Raw genomic sequence first — 18,208 nt, 5'->3', positions numbered from 1 at the left:
CTAGAAATCGCAACTCGCACATATGCCCATACTTGACTTTTTACTATTTTTATTGACAAATGCGAATGCAATGCTCGCACTGTAGAGCCTGCAAATTGACCCCCCCCCCCCCCCCCCAACGTGGCTGGTGCAATAGACATTCTTACCCGCCAATACCTAAATCTACCAGCATTTGGCGGGTGTTAATTTTATGCCCTGCAAACATTACTAACACACACACTTTACTAGCCCACAGAGACATTCCTAAGCACACATACAGACCTTCTGTATAAGGACAAACAGGTGGCTGAGCTGGTCGAAGTTGAACTTGACGGCAGCGGCAGCCATGATGGTGTGGATGTTCTCAATCACCGTGGACGACTGTCCTGCCTGTATCATCCAGATCTTAGACAGCTCGTCCAGAGACAGTTTACTGCCCAGCAGCTCAATAATGGCTTTTATTCGATCACAATACTGGGCCTGGTCTATGTTACCTGGAACACACACACAGTTCTATTACTGCTTTATGTTACCTGGAATCACATCAAGATAATAGAATTACAGTTGAAGTCGGAAGTTTACATCCACCTTAGCCAAATACATTTCAACTCAGTTTTTCACAATTCCTGACATTTAATCCTAGTAAAAAATTCCCTGTCTAAGGTCAGTTAGGATCACCACTTTATTTTAAGAATGTGAAATGTCAGAATAATAGTAGAGAATTCTTTATTTCAGCTTTTATTTATTTCTTCACATTCCCAGCGCGTCAGAAGTTTACATACACTGAATTAGTATTTGGTAGCATTGCCTTTAAATTGTTTAACTTGGGTCAAACATTTCAGGTAGCCTTCCACAAGCTTCCCACAATAAGTTGGGTGAATTTTGGCCCATTCCTCCTGACAGAGCTGGTGTAACTGAGTCAGGTTTGAAGGCCTCCTTGCTCACACAAGCTTTTTCAGTTCTGGCCACACATTTTCTATAGGATTGAGGTCAGGGCTTTGTGACGGCCACTCCAATACCTTGACTTTGTTGTCCTTAAGCCATTTTGCCACAACTTTGGAAGTATGCTTGGGGTCATTGTCCATGGAAGACCCATTTGCGACCAATCTTTAACTTCCTGACTGATGTCTTGAGATGTTGCTTCAATATATCCACATAATTTTCCTTCCTCATGATGCCATCTATTTTGTGAAGTGCACCAGTCCCTCCTGCAGCAAAGCACCCCCACAGCATGATGCTGCCACCCCCGTGCTTCACGGTTGGGATGGTGTTCTTCAGCTTGCAAGCAACCCCCTTTTTCCTCCAAACATAACGATGGTCATTATGGCCAAACAGTTCTATTTTTGTTTCATCAGACCAGAGGACATTTCTCCAAAAAGTACGATCTTCGTCCCCATGTGCAGTTGCAAACCGTAGTCTGGCTTTTTTATGGCGGTTTTGGAGCAGTGGCTTCTTCCTTGCTGAGCGGCCTTTCAGGTTATGTCGATATAGGACTTGTTTTACTGTGGATATAGATACTTTTGTACCAGTTTCCTCCAGCATCTTCGCAAGGTCCTTTGCTGTTGTTCTGGGATTGATTTGCACTTTTCACACCAAAGTATGTTCATCTCTAGGAGACAGAACGCGTCTCCTTCCTGAGCGGTATGATGGCTGCGTGGTCCCATGGTGTTTATACTAGCGTACTATTGTTTGTACAGATGAACGTGGTACCTTCAGGCGTTTGGAAATTGCTCCCAAGGTTAAACAGAGGTTTTGGCTGATTTCTTTTGATTTTCCCATGATGTCAAGCAAAGAGGCACTGAGTTTGAAGGTAGGCCTTGAAATACATCCACAGGTACACCTCCAATTGACTCAAATTATGTCAATTAGTCTATCAGAAGCTTCTAAAGCCATGACATCATATTCTGGAATTTTAAAGCTGTTTAAAGGCACAGTCAACTTAGTGTATGTAAACTTCTGACCCACTGGAATTGTGATACAGTGAATTATAAGTGAAATAATCTGTCTGTAAACAATTGTTGGTAAAAATTACTTGTGTCATGCACAAAGTAGATGTCCTAACCGACTTGCCAAAACTATAGTTTGTTAACTAGAATTTTGTGGAGTGGTTGAAAAACGAGTTTTAATGATTCCAACCTAAGTGTATGTAAACTTCCGACCACAACTGTACATAGATAAAAGTAAAAATATGTTGTTCTAGTGCTAACATTAATATTGTCCTTACCCTCCAGTGCTATTGAGAGGACAGAGTTTTCTACCAGCCAGTCCAGCAGTCTGTCTGTGTCAATGGCATTCTTCACTGTCTTAGACACAGTACTCTCCTCAATCAGCTTAGTCACCTAGACACAAGCATAAACACATTTTATACAGTTTATAGCAAGAAGCATCCACATGTACAACAGCATTACAATAAGGAGAGCGACACCAGTTTGACTTGGCGATGCTGAATTCGACAAAGGCTTCCTGTTTTTCCCCTGAGTTTTACCTCTAACCTTCCACCGTGTAACCTCTGACCTCTCACCTCTTTGAGGGAGTTCATCTTGGTAGAGAAGTGAGGAGTCTTCAGCATGCGTAGCAGAGTGTCCAGGCGCAGGTCGTCCACCACAGTGACCAGGGCGGTCTGGAACCTCATACACAGCAGCTTTATGGCCGACAGCAGCTCTGGGATGCTCACCAGCCTCTACAGGAGGGAGGGGGGGGGGGGTTACAATCATCAGCTGATGCTATGTTCATAGGAAACTCTGAACAGTCTGACTGGTCGCTTCAGACTTGGAAGCTCATAATGAACGGTTTTGGACACTCATATTTATAACATTTCCGGGAGCTTCCCAAGGTATGTAGAGCAGGGTCTTATGGGTATATAGGGCAGGGGGTATTGTGGTACCTTGTCTTTCAGGTCCTTCTCCTCCAGGTTCTGAACATAGGTGATCATCTTATGGATAACAGGATCCAACATGGGCTACAAACACACAGACACACACGTTATTATTAGTCTCATGAACTAATCATCATGCTGAGGATGTACCGTATGTTGCGTGTCTTAGTGTTTGTTGGAGGAAAATGCCTTACCTGCACCAGGCTGGAGTTGAGGTATTCTGCACACACAGCTAGAGGCTGGACCAGAGCGGACACACACTGCAGAGAAACAGACAGTTACATACACACATTCTCTAAAAAAACAGAATGGTTGTCTCCCACGGGTGAGACAGCTACAGTCCCTGGTGCCAGAGAGAGATTAAACATGCTAATGGTGGAGATGGTCTGGGCTGCGAAAGGGATCAATGTGTGTGTTGTTCCAGTTAGAATCCTCAAAAGGAAGGATTCACACAAGGAGACCTAAGACTAGCCACACAAGCGTGCGTGTGTGTGTGTCCTTACCCCAATCTCTATCTCCTCTGTATTTAGTTTATCCTGGATAGCAGTGAACCCTCCCATCTCTCCAAACTAAAGAGGGAGCAAGAAGGAAAATGACATTGACAGAAGAAGACAGAAACACACAGTCACATCACTGAATACAGAGACACTGACAACAACGAACGGCAATTCGACTGTAACAGAATTACGCTGACTCCAACTTTTCACTTTAAAATGCCAAACAAAAAACATTGATTTTAAAGTTGAACACGCCATACAGCCCTACGCACAATTACTGCTTTGAACAATTTGCACAGTAAAAAAATAAATTTACTGGAAAAACTGCAGATGCAAAGTTTGGTAAAAGAATTACGGTAAAATCTCCATCAGTTTTATTCTGTTACCAAACTTTGTATCTGCACAGCTCTTCCTGTAAATGTGTTTTGTAAATTTTTCTGTGGAAATTGTTAAAACGCCCACACCAGTAGAAATCCCCTTTATCGAGCTGAAAGACGATTGCCAGAGCTTACCCATGATGTTGCACAACGATTTAAGTCAATAAGTCAATGTTTTAGTCAAGTACGATACTGTATATTTGGGCTTGACGTGACAAATCCAAACTGCCCACTTCGTGCAAATCTGCGTGAATGCGGTATCTTTTCCTATGATATGGCATACAAATTATTCTCAGCCTACGTTTAGTTTCAGGACTAGGTTTTATTTTAACGTTACCACCCACCAGCATGGCATTGTATATTAATCAGAAACAGCTGCAAAGTTATTCCTCTTCGCGACTGAAATGAGCCAAACAGCCTTGTGTTCACTTGGCCGCCTGAGCCATGGAGCAAATTAAAATAGCGGATGCAAACTTGTTTTTTTTACCAGAAAATTATCATAATCCTTTGGATAATTTGTAAATGTTCATTTATTTGTTAGCTAGTCTGTATAAAAAATATATACAATCAGTGGTCAGTTTATTAGGTACACAACCCCGTTCACGTGGCCGTGGCTTGTTATAAAAAGCAGTCAGACAGGCATCGAGGCATTCAGTTACTGTTCGATTGAATGTTAGAATGGGCAAAACGAGTGACCTAAGCGACTGAGCGTGTTATGACCGTCGGTGCCAGACGCGTCGGTTCCAGTTTCTTAGAAACGGCCGGCCTCCTGGGCTTTTCACGCGCCTGTTGTCTGGACCTGTGGCAGTCTCTATGGGGGTGCCACAGGGTTCAATTCTCGGGCCAACTCTTTTCTCTGTGTATATCAATGATTTCGCTCTTGCTGCTGGTGACTCTCAGATCCACCTCTACGCAGACGACACCATTTTGTATACATCTGGCCCTTCATTGGACACTGTGTTAACAAACCTCCAAACGAGCTTCAATGCCATAAAACACTCCTTCAGTAGCCTCCAACTGCTCTTAAACACTAGTAAAACTAAATGCATGCTCTTCAACCGAACGCTGCTTGCACCCGCCCACCCGACTAGAATCACTACTCTCGGCGGGTCTGACCTAGAGTATGTGGACAACTACAAATACCTAGGTGTCTGGTTAGACTGTAAACTATCCTTCCAGACTCACATTAAGCATCTCCAATCCAAGGTTAAATCTAGAATCGGCTTCCTATTTCGCAACAAAGCCTCCTTCACTCATGCTGCCAAACATGCCCTCGTAAAACTGACTATCCTACCGATCCTTGACTTCGGCGATGTCATTTACAAAATAGCCTCCAACACTCTACTCAGCAAATTGGATGTAGTCTATCACAGTGCCATCCGTTTTGTCACCAAAGCCCCATATACTACCCACCACTGTGACCTGTACGCACTTGTTGGCTGGTCCTCACTACATATTCGTCGCCAAACCCACTGGCTCCAGGCCATCTATAAATCACTGCTAGGCAAATCCCCGCCTTATCTTAGCTCATTGGTCACCATAGCAACACCCACCCGTAGTATGCGCTCCAGCAGGTATATATCACTGGTCATCCCCAAAGCCAACACCTCCTTTGGCTGCCATTCCTTCCGGTTCTATATCGTGGAGCTCCGCCCCATTGGAGCTCTGCTCCTATTGGTTTACCCCGCTGCCTAGGCAGCGAACAGCCTGAGACAAAATTATGCACACACCTGCAGCCAATAGGAGTACAGGTGTCCCTATAAGAGGGGACGCTTCCCCTCAATCAGCCTCCCATTATCTTCAGCGACTGGACTAAGACTGAAGAGCCTACAAGAGACGAAGACTCAGGACGAGAAAACGCCGTCGATTTTCCAGTTTATCGACGTTGTCCTAAAATGAGCACACCGGGATGTTTTCCACCCCCAAAAGCTATTTTTAGAGCTCAATGCCGCTGTGCCTCCATGGCGGCTGTGGACTCCCACGACTTGTGTTTCGTGTGTTTGGGTTCATAGCACGCCAAGGATGGCGTCAGCGTTCCCCCTATTTGCGCCAGCTGCGACCTCCTTCCATTGAAGGAGAGGAAGCAGCGTTGGGCGTTTTTTAGGGAGGATATTCCTCTGGAGGACGTGCTATCGGTGCTAGCCTCTGCTTCAGAGGCATCATCAGAGGGCGCCGACTCCGGAGAGGACAGGGATTATGGGGATGAGACGGATATTCCCATGGAACAATCCGTCCCTCTGAGCCAGATGTTCAAGACCCCCTTTCGTTTGGAAAGCGAGAGGTCTTGTAATTCCCTTTTCTCTAAGAGATCAGTAGCCCTGTCCTTTGCTGCAGCCTCTCTGCGTTCAGACTTTCCTGGACTCATTGAGAGGGCTGCTCGACGCTTAGAGATAGCGCTGCCCCCCATTCCCTCCGCACCGGAAGTGGATATGATGGAGGGCGGCCCCTATTCTCGGCCAAGGAGTGCGGCAGAGCCTCTGGCTCCAGCAATGCCCTCGCTGGCAAAGTACGTTGAGGGCTCATGGGAGGCGCCTCTGGCGGCGCATTCGCCGGCCAAAGCGTACCTCCCATTCACCAGAGTGGAGGGAAGGCATCAGGGCTTCACTAAGGGAATCCCCAGGCTAGAGAGCGCCCTGGCTGCGTCTCGTGCCGGGTTCGAGTCCCTGGCCCTCTTCCAAAAAGGCCACCTTGCCGACGCAAAAGGACCACCTCACAGCACAGCTGGTAGAGAAGTCCTTTACGTTGGGATCCCAAGCTGTAGCAGCAGAAAATAACATTGCCCTCCTAGTGGCCTCTCTGTCCCGTTTAACCTCGAGTAAGACTGAGCTAGACAGGGAGGAGGTGGAAGAGGCGTCCAGGATTTCTGGCGCTATTCCTCACCTAACACAGGCATTGGCTGTCTGCGCGGGGAGATCCATGGCCACTTTGGTGGTCGCGGAACGACACCTGTGGTTGTCACTGACGACCATGAAGGAAGCCGACAGAGCGTCGCTCTTGAACGCCCCCTTCTCTGACGACGGACTCTTTGGAGTCACCTTCAAAGAGGCGACGGAGCGTTTCACTAAACTTGACTAGGAGAGGAAGCAGCTGGTCAGACACCTGCCACTGGCAGGGAGGTTAGGCCACATGACCCAAATGCCGTCCACCTCCACCACCGCGAGTAGAGCAGGCTCTACTACGAGGCGTCGTGCCCGGCGCCAGACGGCGGCTACGAGCAGCAGGAGAGAGTGCTCCACCCCCCCCAGCAGCTACTGTGGCCCCCGATGACGCAGCCGGCGAGGGAAGTCGTCAGAACGTCGCCCTGGAAGCCTAAGGGCAACCAGAAGAGACAACGCACCTGACGGGACGCGGGGAGAGAATAGAAGATGGCGCAGCGACGAGGTCGACTGTACCCGCTATTCCCCCCCACCCTAGGGTTGAAGGAGAATGTTTTTGTTGAAGTTGTTAATAAAGAGTTGGCTCCACTTGACTTTGTCACAAAAGAGCCCCTTTTCCATAACACATTTGAGAGCGTTCAACTCTCCTCACCTTCTCCCTCACCACTCTGAGCGCAGCTCAGCCCACCTAGAGTGCGTAGCTGAGCGCACACATGAGGCAGGTGTTAAACAGGTATCAAGGCGCCGCCTTGTGTTACCTTATAAAGACCCCACTTTACAGAATCCTAGGAGTACTGCAGTGAGGGTCTCACATAGCAGGATGCAGTCTCAGTCAGATAATGGCATGATGACGCGACCGCTATTCGGGGACGGCGCTCTGTCTCAGGCTAACGCCTCAGTCAGTGCAGTTCATACCCGTGCTGCATTCACGGAGGGCAGGGATATCGCGGTTACGAGTGTAACCAACATATCGGCGCCCCCGTTTCTCTCAGAACGCGCTGATGTTCACCACTCTGAGTGTAGCTCAGCCCACCAAGGGTGCGTAGCTGAGCACACACAGAAGGCGAGTGTAAAAAGGGTAAGAAGGCGCCGCCTTGCTTTACCTTGTGAAGACCTCACTTTGCAGACTCCTAGGAGTACTGCAGTGAAGGGCTCACATAGCAGACTGCAGTCACAGCCAGGTACTTGAATGATGACGCAATCGCTTTCTGGGGATGGCGCTCTGTCGCCTCTGTCAGTGCGGTTCAGACCCGTGCTGCGTTCACGGAGGGCCGGATTACTATGGTTACGAGTTTAACCATGTATCGGCGCCCCCGTTTCTCTCAGAACGCACTGATGTTACCTCTCCCTTTCTTGGGAGGCCCGCCTTGGGCTGTTCCACCACTTCAGTGCTGGGGAACAGCGGTGGCGAGGGCTGTCGAGGAATACAGGTTCTTCCTACTAAGTGTACCACAGCTCCGCGCTCTTCCGCTTTCTCTGCATTGCTGGGAGTGGCGGCGAAGCTGTACTCTCTCCCACTGGCTAGACCAGGTGTTGGAGAAGGGTTATGCCATCCATCAATTTCATCGGACCCCCCCCCCGGAGACGGTGATGAAAACGCCTGAAAAAGTGGCCCCTCTGGTTTCAGAGATTATGGAACTTTTGGTGAAGGAGGCGGTCACAGTAGTTCCCCAGCCAAACGGCCCTTCCGAATGCTAACGACAAAACGTCTACTGGAATGTGTCCAGAAGGGAGACTTTTGTACGAGCATAGACCTAAAGGACGCATACTTTCATGTGTCGGTGCAGCCGCGTCACAGAAAGTTTCTGCGATTCGCCTTTCAAGGGGTGGCGTACAAGTTCACGAGGATGCCATTTGGGTACGCCCTGGCACCTCACATGTTTTCCAAATGTGTGGAGGCGGCATTGGAACTGTTGCGTCGTCAGGGAATAAGGCTACTAGCCTACCTTGACGACCTACTGGTTCTCGCCCCATCAGCAGAGCTGGCGTTCACTCACACGACACAGACAGTGATTCATCTCACACGTCTGGGGTTCGCTGTGAATTGGAAAAAGAGCGCGCCCTGGCCCAGTCATCAGATTGTCTACTTGGGGATACAGCTAGACACTGTAATGAGGGCTTGAATTTCGGACCCTCGAAGGGTAGCCCTGTTGCTAGCCCTGAGAAGGTTTTGTCCGAATCACACGGTAACGGCGCTGTCAGTCATGTCACTCTTGGGTCTCATGTCGTCAGCCCATTTCGTGGTTCCGCTGGGACTCATGCGCATGCGCAGGATGCAGCGATGGTTCGCCCAACTAAGACTAGACCCAGTGCGTCAATGTCATCGGTTGGTGGTGGTTCCCCTCTCGCTCAGTGCAGATCTGAACTATTGGAGAGACCCGAGCGTTCTCACGCACAGAGTCCCCATAGGGAAAGTGTCCTCCTACATTCCAGTGTTCACAGATGCCTCTCTGACTGGATGGGGAGGGACATGTCAGACCCAAGCGATAGGAGGTGTGTGGCCTCTTTCGAGTCGTCACATCAACCTCTTGGAGTTGGAAACGGTTTGACTGGTTCTGACCCACTTCGCGTCTACCCTTCGGGGTCGCGATGTGTTGGTCTGGTCAGACAACCGGACCACAGTAGCCTACATAAATCGCCAGGGAGGAGTCAGGTCTCCTGCACTCCACCGGTCGGCAGAGGAACTGTGGCTGTGGGCTCACGAGCACCTTCGCTCGTTGAGAGCAGCACACATTCCAGGATACTTGAACGTGGGAGCAGACCTCATGTCTCGAGGGGGACCTCGAGACGACGAGTGGCGTCTGCACCCGGACATTGTTCTCCAAATTTGGGAACAGTTCGGGAGAGCCGAGGTGGATCTATTAGCGTCACGCGTGAACGCACATTGTCCTCTATGGTTCTCTCTGAGGGATCAGGACGAACCGCCACTGGGGAGGGACTGACCATGGCCGAGAGTTCTGCTGTATGCATTCCAACCGCTGTCCTGCATTCTCCCACTGTTAGCCAGGGTGAGATCAGGCGGGCTTTCAATAATATTGGTGGCCCCCGATCGCCCAGGGGCTCCATGGTTTGTGGAGATGAGTCAGATGTTGATTGCGCCACCTTGGCCAATTCCACATCGACGGGACACGTTGTCTCAGGCGGAGGGCTCGATAGGGCGAGTGCCCATAATCGGCCAACCACTGAAGGCTTGGCTCCTGAGAGGGACAGGCTAGAGCGCTGTGGGTTATCTGATTCAGTAATCAGGACCATAAAGGGTTCACGTGCCGGTTCCACTTCCAGGGTGTATGCCAGTAAATCGAATGTATTTTCACAGTGGTGTGTCACAGAGAATGTAGACCCCATGATCTGTCAGGTTGAGAGTGTACTCTCGTTCCTGCAGTTTGTTTGATAAGCAGTGATCGCCCGCCACCATTAAATCGCAGCGGCGATTTCAGCTTGTCACAAGGGGTTTGGCAGAGACACTGTCTTCAGCCACCCTCTAGTGAAACGTTTCTTATTAGGAACGCGGTGGCTTAGGCCAATGCCTAGAGCCACGCTTCCTCAGTGGGATTTGGCTTTGGTACTCGAAGCGCTCTGTGAGTCGCCGTTCGAGCCATTGAATCAAATACCCCTCAAGATGCTGTCATTGAAGACGGCACTGTTGCTCGCTTTGACCACTGCTAAGCGTGTCAGTGATTTGTGCGCTCTGTCGACGAGAGCCGACTGCCTCGCCTGGCGATTTGAGCAGGGCAGTGTTACGTCCTAACCCGGCTTTTATGCTGAAGGTTATTAAGAGCTCATATAGATCACAGATCGTTGAGCTGTGGGACCTTTCTCCCCCTCCTCATGGGGAGAGGAGAGGCTCCATCGCCTGTGCCCGGTACGTGCTTTAGCATGTTATGTGGAGCGCATGGCGGCGATTAGGTCATCACCTCAGTTGTTTGTGTGTCACGGTGCGGCTGCACTGGGTAGACCACTTTCAAAACAGTGGTTGTCTCACTGGCTTTGCGAAGGCATTGAGACGGCGTATGAGGCAGCGGGGCGACCATTGCCTCAGGGCGTGAGGGCTCACTCTACTCGTGGAGTAGCAACCTCTACGGCTCTTTTCAGAGGCACGGGAGTAGAGGATATTTGTGCAGCGGCGTCGTGGGCGTCACAGTCTCCTTTTATCCGTTTCTATCTCCTGGATATGTCTTCTAACTCTTTGGCTCAGTCTGTACTCAGCGTGGCTGAGGGGAGGACTTGAGGTAAGAGAGAGGAATGCAGGACCGAAGAGACAGGTCTCTTTCAGGTCCGCTTCTGATAGAGAGACATATTTGAGCATGACACCTGACTGACATGTTCAGTACAGTAGAAGGCATGTATTGATCTGCCCACCAGTGAATAACTGGGTTGCGGCGGAATGATGAGGGACAATAGTAGTAACCATGGTTAAAGTACTATTAGACCGGTCATGATAATTTGACGGAATGTGACGTCATCTATCTGCTGGTTCGGATTAGTATGACTGCCCACTAATCTTTGGGATTCCATTGATTGGGTGGGGCGGGGGGGCTACTGTGTACACAAAGTAGAGTGACACTTTGTGTCATTCCATTAGTGGTCGGTATTGTTGTAACAGGATATTGGAGGTACCATCTATCTGCTAGTACAGATTAGTATGGCCCGTATTCTGGTTATCTGCCCACCAGACATTGGTGATGCCAATGGACTGGTTGGGCAGGTTTGAACCGATGACGCAGTATATTGTGACACAATGTGTTACAGTACTGCGGGACTTGGTTGCAGCCATTGCTAGGCCTGACCTTTTCGTTTCGATGGGAAGTGTTGGACTTGGCAGGGAGTACATTTTGGAGCGTTGCGCTCCACCTTAAACCAATAGGAGCAGAGCTCCCCTATGGGGCGGCGCTCCACGATATAGAACGATAGTTACCGGAGTGTAACTCCAGTTCTATGAGTGGAGCGGAGCCCCATTGGACTTAAGGCCCTGCCGACCCTCTCTAGTCTCGCTGAAGATAATTTTGGGAGTCTGATTGAGGGGAAGCGTCCCCTCTTATAGGGACACCTGTACTCCTATTGGCTGCAGGTGTGTGCATAATTTTGTCTCAGGCTGTTCGCTGCCTAGTCTCCCGAGTGGCGCAGTGGTCTAAGGCACTGCATCGCAGTGCTAGCTGTGCCACTAGAGATCCTGGTTCGAATCCAGGCTCTGTCGTATCCGGCCGTGACCGGGAGACCCATGGGGCAGCGCACAATTGGTCCAGGGTAGGGGAGGGAATGGCCGGCAGGGATGTAGCTCAGTTGGTAGAGCATGGCGTTTGCAACGCCAGGGTTGTGGGTTCGATTCCCACGGGGGGCCAGTATGAAAAATATAATGTATGCACTCACTAACTGTAAGTCGCTCTGGATAAGAGCGTCTGCTAAATGACTAAAATGTAAATGTAGACAGCGGGGTAAACCAATAGGAGCAGAGCTCCCCTATGGGGCTCCGCTCCACTCATAGAACTGGAGTTACACTCCGGTAACTATCGTTCTCTGCTGCCAATGACTGGAACGAACTGCAAAAATCTTTGAAGCTGGAGACTCTTATCTCCCTCACTAACTTTAAGCATCAGTTGTCAGAGCACCTTACCGATCACTGCACCTGTGCACAGCCCATCTGAAATTAGCCCACCCAACTACCTCATCCCCATATTGTTATTTATTTTGCTCATTTGCACCCCAGTATCTCTATTTGCACATCATATCTTGCACATCTATCATTCCAGTGTCAATACTAAATTGTAATTATTTTGCACTATGGCCTATTTATTGCCTTATCTCCATAACTTGCTACATTTGCACACACTGTATATATATTTTCTGTTGTATTTTTGACTTTGTTTTGTTTACCCCATATGTAACTGTGTTGTTGTTTTTTTATCGCACTGCTTTGCTTTATCTTGGCCAGGTCACAGTTGTACATGAGAACTTGTTCTCAACTGGTTTACCTGGTTAAATAAAGGTGACATTTTTTTTTTTTTATAAAAACAGTGTCTAGGGTTTACTGAGAATGGTACGACAAACTAAAAATAGCCAGTCAGCGGAAGTCCTGTGGGCGAAAACAACTCGTTGATGAGAGGTCGAAGGAGAATGGCAAGAATCGTACAAGCTAACAGGTGGGCCACAAACAGGCAAATAACGGCACAGTACAACAACAGTGGTGTGCAGAACAGCATCTTGGAACGCACAACTCGTTGGTCCTTGTCACGGATGGGCTATTGCAGCAGACGACCAAAGTGGTTTCCACTCCTATATTTTACATTTTAGTCATTTAGCAGACGCTCTTATCCAGAGCGACTTACAGTTAGTGAGTGCATACATTTATTTTATTTTAATATCAGCCAAAAACAAGAAGCGGCCATATTGGGCACAAGTTAGGTCCCTTGACACCAATTGAGCAACATTTCCACCCCCCGAAGAATTCAGGTTGTTCTGGACGCAAAAGGGGGGTCCGACCCGGTACTAGATGGGTGTACCTAATAAACCATTTTATAAATGGTATAATTGCGTGATATGATAGCATTTTGCAAACCCGCTCCCCCCGTCGCCCCAAGATAAATGGTTTTGATGGCTAAAGTTTTGCTTCACTACACGCTCCACTGCTTTGACTGGTGGAACATTAGCTAGAAACCACAAGTGTCTATCCAGATAATGACAAGGCACAACCGAAATAATATTCAAAGGAAAGTAATTGTAGCCTATCATTTCACTTCCCCTGTGAGAACCATGAGCATGGACTGACTTTTCTTTGCTGTACCGCAGCCGAAGCATGCCAGCAGCCTACTTACCAAAGGTTGCACCATGCCCATTACAATGAAGAAAAACACATATCAGCTCTTTCAATAGTTATCCATATTACCGGATCTTCATCTTATTCTTTCTAACTATTTCTATGGTGGATTCGCAGCCGCAATTCATGGAAGATGCCAAAACTTTGGAGAAAACAATAGATGGAGAAGTCAAAGATAGCCCAGTGGTTGCTATCTGTGGCGAAGTCTTGACAAGCTGATCATAGCGAAAAAGAAAATACTTCTGCATTTCCCGCTGTGTAAACACATTGTAAATAAGCTCACAAGAACTCCTGATGAATTTGGGTAGTTGATATTCTGAGCTTAAATAGCCAAATTGATTAGTCACAGGAATCAGGACTAACAAAGCCAATGCAACGGCCTGTTTTACAAACGGTGGGCCTACCACATGGATGGGCATTCATAAAATTCAATTGAGGGCTGACATTGTAGGCTACACCCCAGTAAGCACGAGCCAACTTCTTTTTTTGGTCCTGTCCGGACGTCTTTTTTTGGTGTTTTACAAACGGTAGGCTTACTACATAGATGGGCATTCATAAAATAAAATTTCACCGAAATAGTGGCGGCAACGTTCTCAGCATAATTCTGTTGCCATGGAATTGCCCTGAACTACCATAGAGGTGTGTGTAGGTGAGTGTGTGGGGGGGGGCTTACCCGATTGACCAGGTCTACCAGCCAGCCATGAGGCTCCTGTAGAAACAAAGGCACACACACGTGATCAGTCACACAAACATTCGCTCTTTTTTATTTTTATACTTGTGCTTTCGCACCACACCCACATTACAGCCTCACCTTCTGGTAGTTGTTGCTAGGCGACACAGCAAACATGGCTTCCTCTCCAAACACCTCGCTCCAGTTCCTCTGACACATCTTCATACGGTTCTTAAAGTGGTACTCATTGTCTGGGTTAAAGGCCTACAGACATACAGAGCGAGAGAGAGCTAATCGTTTAAGGGGTGAGGTGTGTAAATGTTATTTGATGTGACGTGGTGTGTGTATACTGTATGCATGAGGTGTGTGTACCCACAATAGTCAGTACACCCATCAGGCCAACAGGTATGGGGTCCCGTTTGACTCTCTCAGCCACCAGCTCCACCAGTAACATCAACATGTTGTAGATCCCCTCATGGATCTCTGTCCCCCACTTATGGACCGCACTACTGGTCAGGAGCTAGAGAGGGATGGTAAGAGGGCGAGCGAGAGAAAGCAGAGTGAGTGAACGTGTCAATGTTCCACCAAACAATCCGGTTCAAATATGCTTCCTATATTGAAGATGAGGGAAACTGGATTTGAAACAGGCTCTACAGCTCTCACTTACAAGTGTTATGCATACACACTCAAACCCTTAAAGGCCTCATGCATGCATACACACAACTCACCTTCTTAAAGGCCTCGTGCATACACCTGTCCATAAACCGCTTACAGTTTTCATCCGCATCTGCCAGACCTGAGTGAGAGACAGTGTGAAAGAGAGAAAGTGAGAGACAGAAAGTGAGAGGAGAAAGCGAGAGAGAGAGAGACTGTAGTTATTGATTGACAACTGGGTGGAAAATAATAGTGTGAAAAGCATCCAACAGTGACAAGACACAAAAACCAAAACAAACCCACCCCACACACTTACTCGCTCTCTCTTACCGTGTTTGGCGAGGCAGGTGGCTGCGACCAGACATTTGCCCAGTGACTCCTCTCTCTTGTAGGGGATGGACCAGTGGTCAGTGAACACTCTGTTCTCCAGTTCATACAGGTTAGTGGTGGGGAACTCCATACTGCTGCCTGAACAGTTCCCATTCTCATCATTACTCCTCTGAAACACACAGAAACACTTTATAGTTCTACCAGTGATGCAGTACTCGAGATTGGTCTTGAGACCACATATTGAGTGTCTTGGTCTTGTCTCGCTGTCAGACATTTTTTATTTTTTTTACTCGGCCGGTCTAAGGCACTGCATCGCAGTGCTAGAGGCGTCTCTACAGATCCGGGTTCGATTCCGGGGTGTGTCGCAGCCGGCCGCGACCCGGAGACCCATGAGGCAGCGCAAAACTGGCCCAGCATCGTCCGGGTTAGGCGAGGGTTTGGCTGGCTTGGATGTCCTTGTCCCATCGCGCTCTAGCAACTCCTTGTGGCGGGTCGGGCGCATGCACGCTGACTTCGGTCGCCAGCTGGACGGCGTTTCCTCCGACACATTGATGCAGCTGGCTTCCGGGTTAAGAGTGCAGTGTGTCAAGAAGCAGTGCGGTTTGGCGGGGTCGTGTTTCGGAGGACTCATGGCTCTCGACCTTCGCCTCTCCCGAGTCCGTACGGGAGTTGCAGCGATGTAACAAGACTAACTACCAATTGGATATCACGAAATTGGGGAGAAAAAGGGGTACAAATAAAAATAAATCATATATATATATATATATATATATATATATATATATATATATATATATATATATATATATATATATATATAACATTTTACTCGGTCTCGGACAATGAGGACTCGTTATTTCTTCCAGAGACCAGCGGAGTAAAAAACTAAATTATCAGCTCCCATTCAATCAGACTCAGCACATAAAACTGATTGGTCAGGCCAAATATCCACACTCCTTTCATGACACATTAACATCTTATCGCCAATTGAAACCTGGGCTTCCTACTTTACTCGTAACATTACTGTCCTTTACTTTCATTGAAAAATATCCTCAAACTGTCATGCTCGTTAGAATTTCCTTTGATTCGCTGTTATGAATGTGGTAAATGTTTGAAAGTTGTGCGCTCACAATCATTAGGGGAGACTGGGGGAAGTTGGAACATATTTTGTCTTTATCTATTATAGACCTGTTTGGGTTAGTGATAATTTGAAGACAGCTGACATAATCTGCTGTGTGTAGAGAATAGAGATGGTACCTTAACCCCTAGACTAGAGATCCGCCTCACGATCGAATGCCAAGCAGTTGCAATACCAAGCGGTGATGCAACCAGTCAAGATGCTCTCAATGGTGCAGCTGTAAAAACCTTTTTTTTAAGGATCTGAGGGCCCATGCCAAATCTTTTCAGCCTCCTGAGGGGGAAGAGACATTGTTGTGCCCTCTTCACGACTGTGTTGGTGTGTGTGGACCATGATAGAGCCTTAGTGACCCCTCCACTACAGCCCTGTCGATGTGAATGGGGGCATTGCTCGGCCCTCTGTTTCCTGTAGTCCACGATCAGCTCCTTCGTCTTGCTGACGTTGAGGTTGTTGTCCTGGCACCACACCGCCAGGTCTCTGACCTCCTTCCTACAGGCTTTCTCATTGTCGTGTTGCGTTTCTCCTTTTGTTTGGTGACCCCTGTATCAAAATGCAACATTCCAAAACGTAGCTGACTGTTCTGCAGGTTGTCCTCTAACCAGTGTTGTAAAAATACAGTATATCCCGTTTCCATGTGGTTTTAGAGTTGTGGTAGTTTAAACAGCGCATATCCCCACCCCAATCAATGTGTGATTTATTGCCACTTGACAAAACAACATGGTTTTGGCACTTGCGCAGTTTATAAGTAGCTCCTTCAAAAAATATATAATACTTATGATAACTACTGTTGCAAATGTATATGTAGATAGTATATTTTATGTTTATGTTTTCAATATATCACAAACTGTTTCTGCATACTGGTTATTGATTTGGACACTTTAAAACTGTTTTGACATTCGACTATTATTTATCAATTTGTCTTGTCAACAGGAAGCAGCAATAGCATCATTTTCAACATACGTTTTAGGAATATAAACGGAACTTTCAAAATTAATTTCCAATGGTATTTCACTTAAACAGGTAAAAACTGCTGAATGAATCCAAAAACGTGCTGTGATTGAGTTATTTTATTGATACCCAAATCACCAAAACGGTTTTGCCCTGCCTACTTGATGCTCTCTAGCTAGCTAGCAGCAGCTGTATGCTGGTGTTTAGACATCTAGACATGATCTAGTTCAGACGGGTTACACATCACGTTGTCACTGGACTATGAACAATTTAAATAGCTTTTTTTATTAGACAATATTTAAAGCACAAGATGGCCACATCAGCTTCACGGGCGATTGCGAAATCTCAGCTTCTCACTCCTCTATTGTACCTAGCTATAGCCAGCTTAGTTCGCGTAGCTAATCAATCAATCAATCAATTTTATTTTATATAGCCCTTCTTACATCAGCTAATATCTCGAAGTGCTGTACAGAAACCCAGCCTAAAACCCCAAACAGCTAGTAATGCAGGTGTAGAAGCACGGTGGCTAGGAAAAACTCCCTAGAAAGGCAAAACCTAGGAAGAAACCTAGAGAGGAACCAGGCTATGAGGGGTGGCCAGTCCTCTTCTGGCTGTGCCGGGTGGAGATTATAACAGAACCATGCCAAGATGTTCAAAAATGTTCATAAGTGACAAGCATGGTCAAATAATAATCAGGAATAAATCTCAGTTGGCTTTTCATAGCCGATCATTAGAGTTTAAAACAGCAGGTCTGGGACAGGTAGGGGTTCCATAACCGCAGGCAGAACAGTTTAAACTGGAATAGCAGCAAGGCCAGGCGGACTGGGGATAGCAAGGAGTCACCACGGCCGGTAGTCCCGACGTATGGTCCTAGGGCTCAGGTCTCTCAGTTGGCTTTTCATAGCCGATCATTTAGAGTTGAAAACAGCAGGTCTGGGACAGGTAGGGGTTTCGTAGCCGCAGGCAGAACAGTTGAAACTGGAATAGCAGCAAGGCCAGGCGGACTGGGGGCAGCAGGGTGTCATCATGCCCGGTAGTCCTGTCGTATGGTCC

The 18,208-nt window shown here is 47.7% G+C and overlaps 1 protein-coding gene across 4 annotated transcripts in view; it reads right to left on the bottom strand.

Moving 5' to 3' along the window:
- The window catches only part of usp24 (ubiquitin specific peptidase 24), a gene marked incomplete at its 5' end in the record, with an annotated part of 56,192 nt that overhangs the window by 31,717 nt on the left and 6,267 nt on the right, over nt 1–18,208 (bottom strand). For all 4 annotated transcript variants that reach the window (XM_084185796.1, XM_084185797.1, XM_084185798.1 and 1 more), the window contains 11 exons: nt 262–473; nt 2,204–2,318; nt 2,501–2,659; nt 2,864–2,938; nt 3,049–3,114; nt 3,358–3,423; nt 14,089–14,124; nt 14,227–14,349; nt 14,462–14,605; nt 14,814–14,881; nt 15,070–15,238. In XM_084185796.1, coding sequence (XP_084041922.1) covers nt 262–473; nt 2,204–2,318; nt 2,501–2,659; nt 2,864–2,938; nt 3,049–3,114; nt 3,358–3,423; nt 14,089–14,124; nt 14,227–14,349; nt 14,462–14,605; nt 14,814–14,881; nt 15,070–15,238 — 1,233 coding nt within the window. The remainder of the gene's footprint in view (nt 1–261; nt 474–2,203; nt 2,319–2,500; nt 2,660–2,863; nt 2,939–3,048; nt 3,115–3,357; nt 3,424–14,088; nt 14,125–14,226; nt 14,350–14,461; nt 14,606–14,813; nt 14,882–15,069; nt 15,239–18,208) is intronic.

The sequence above is a fragment of the Coregonus lavaretus genome (assembly GCF_964263955.1).
Source record: "Coregonus lavaretus genome assembly, chromosome: 21".
Classification (NCBI taxonomy): Eukaryota; Metazoa; Chordata; class Actinopteri; order Salmoniformes; family Salmonidae; genus Coregonus; species Coregonus lavaretus.
Note: the sequence above shows the minus strand (reverse complement) of the source record. Positions and strands in the feature narration are given on the sequence as shown.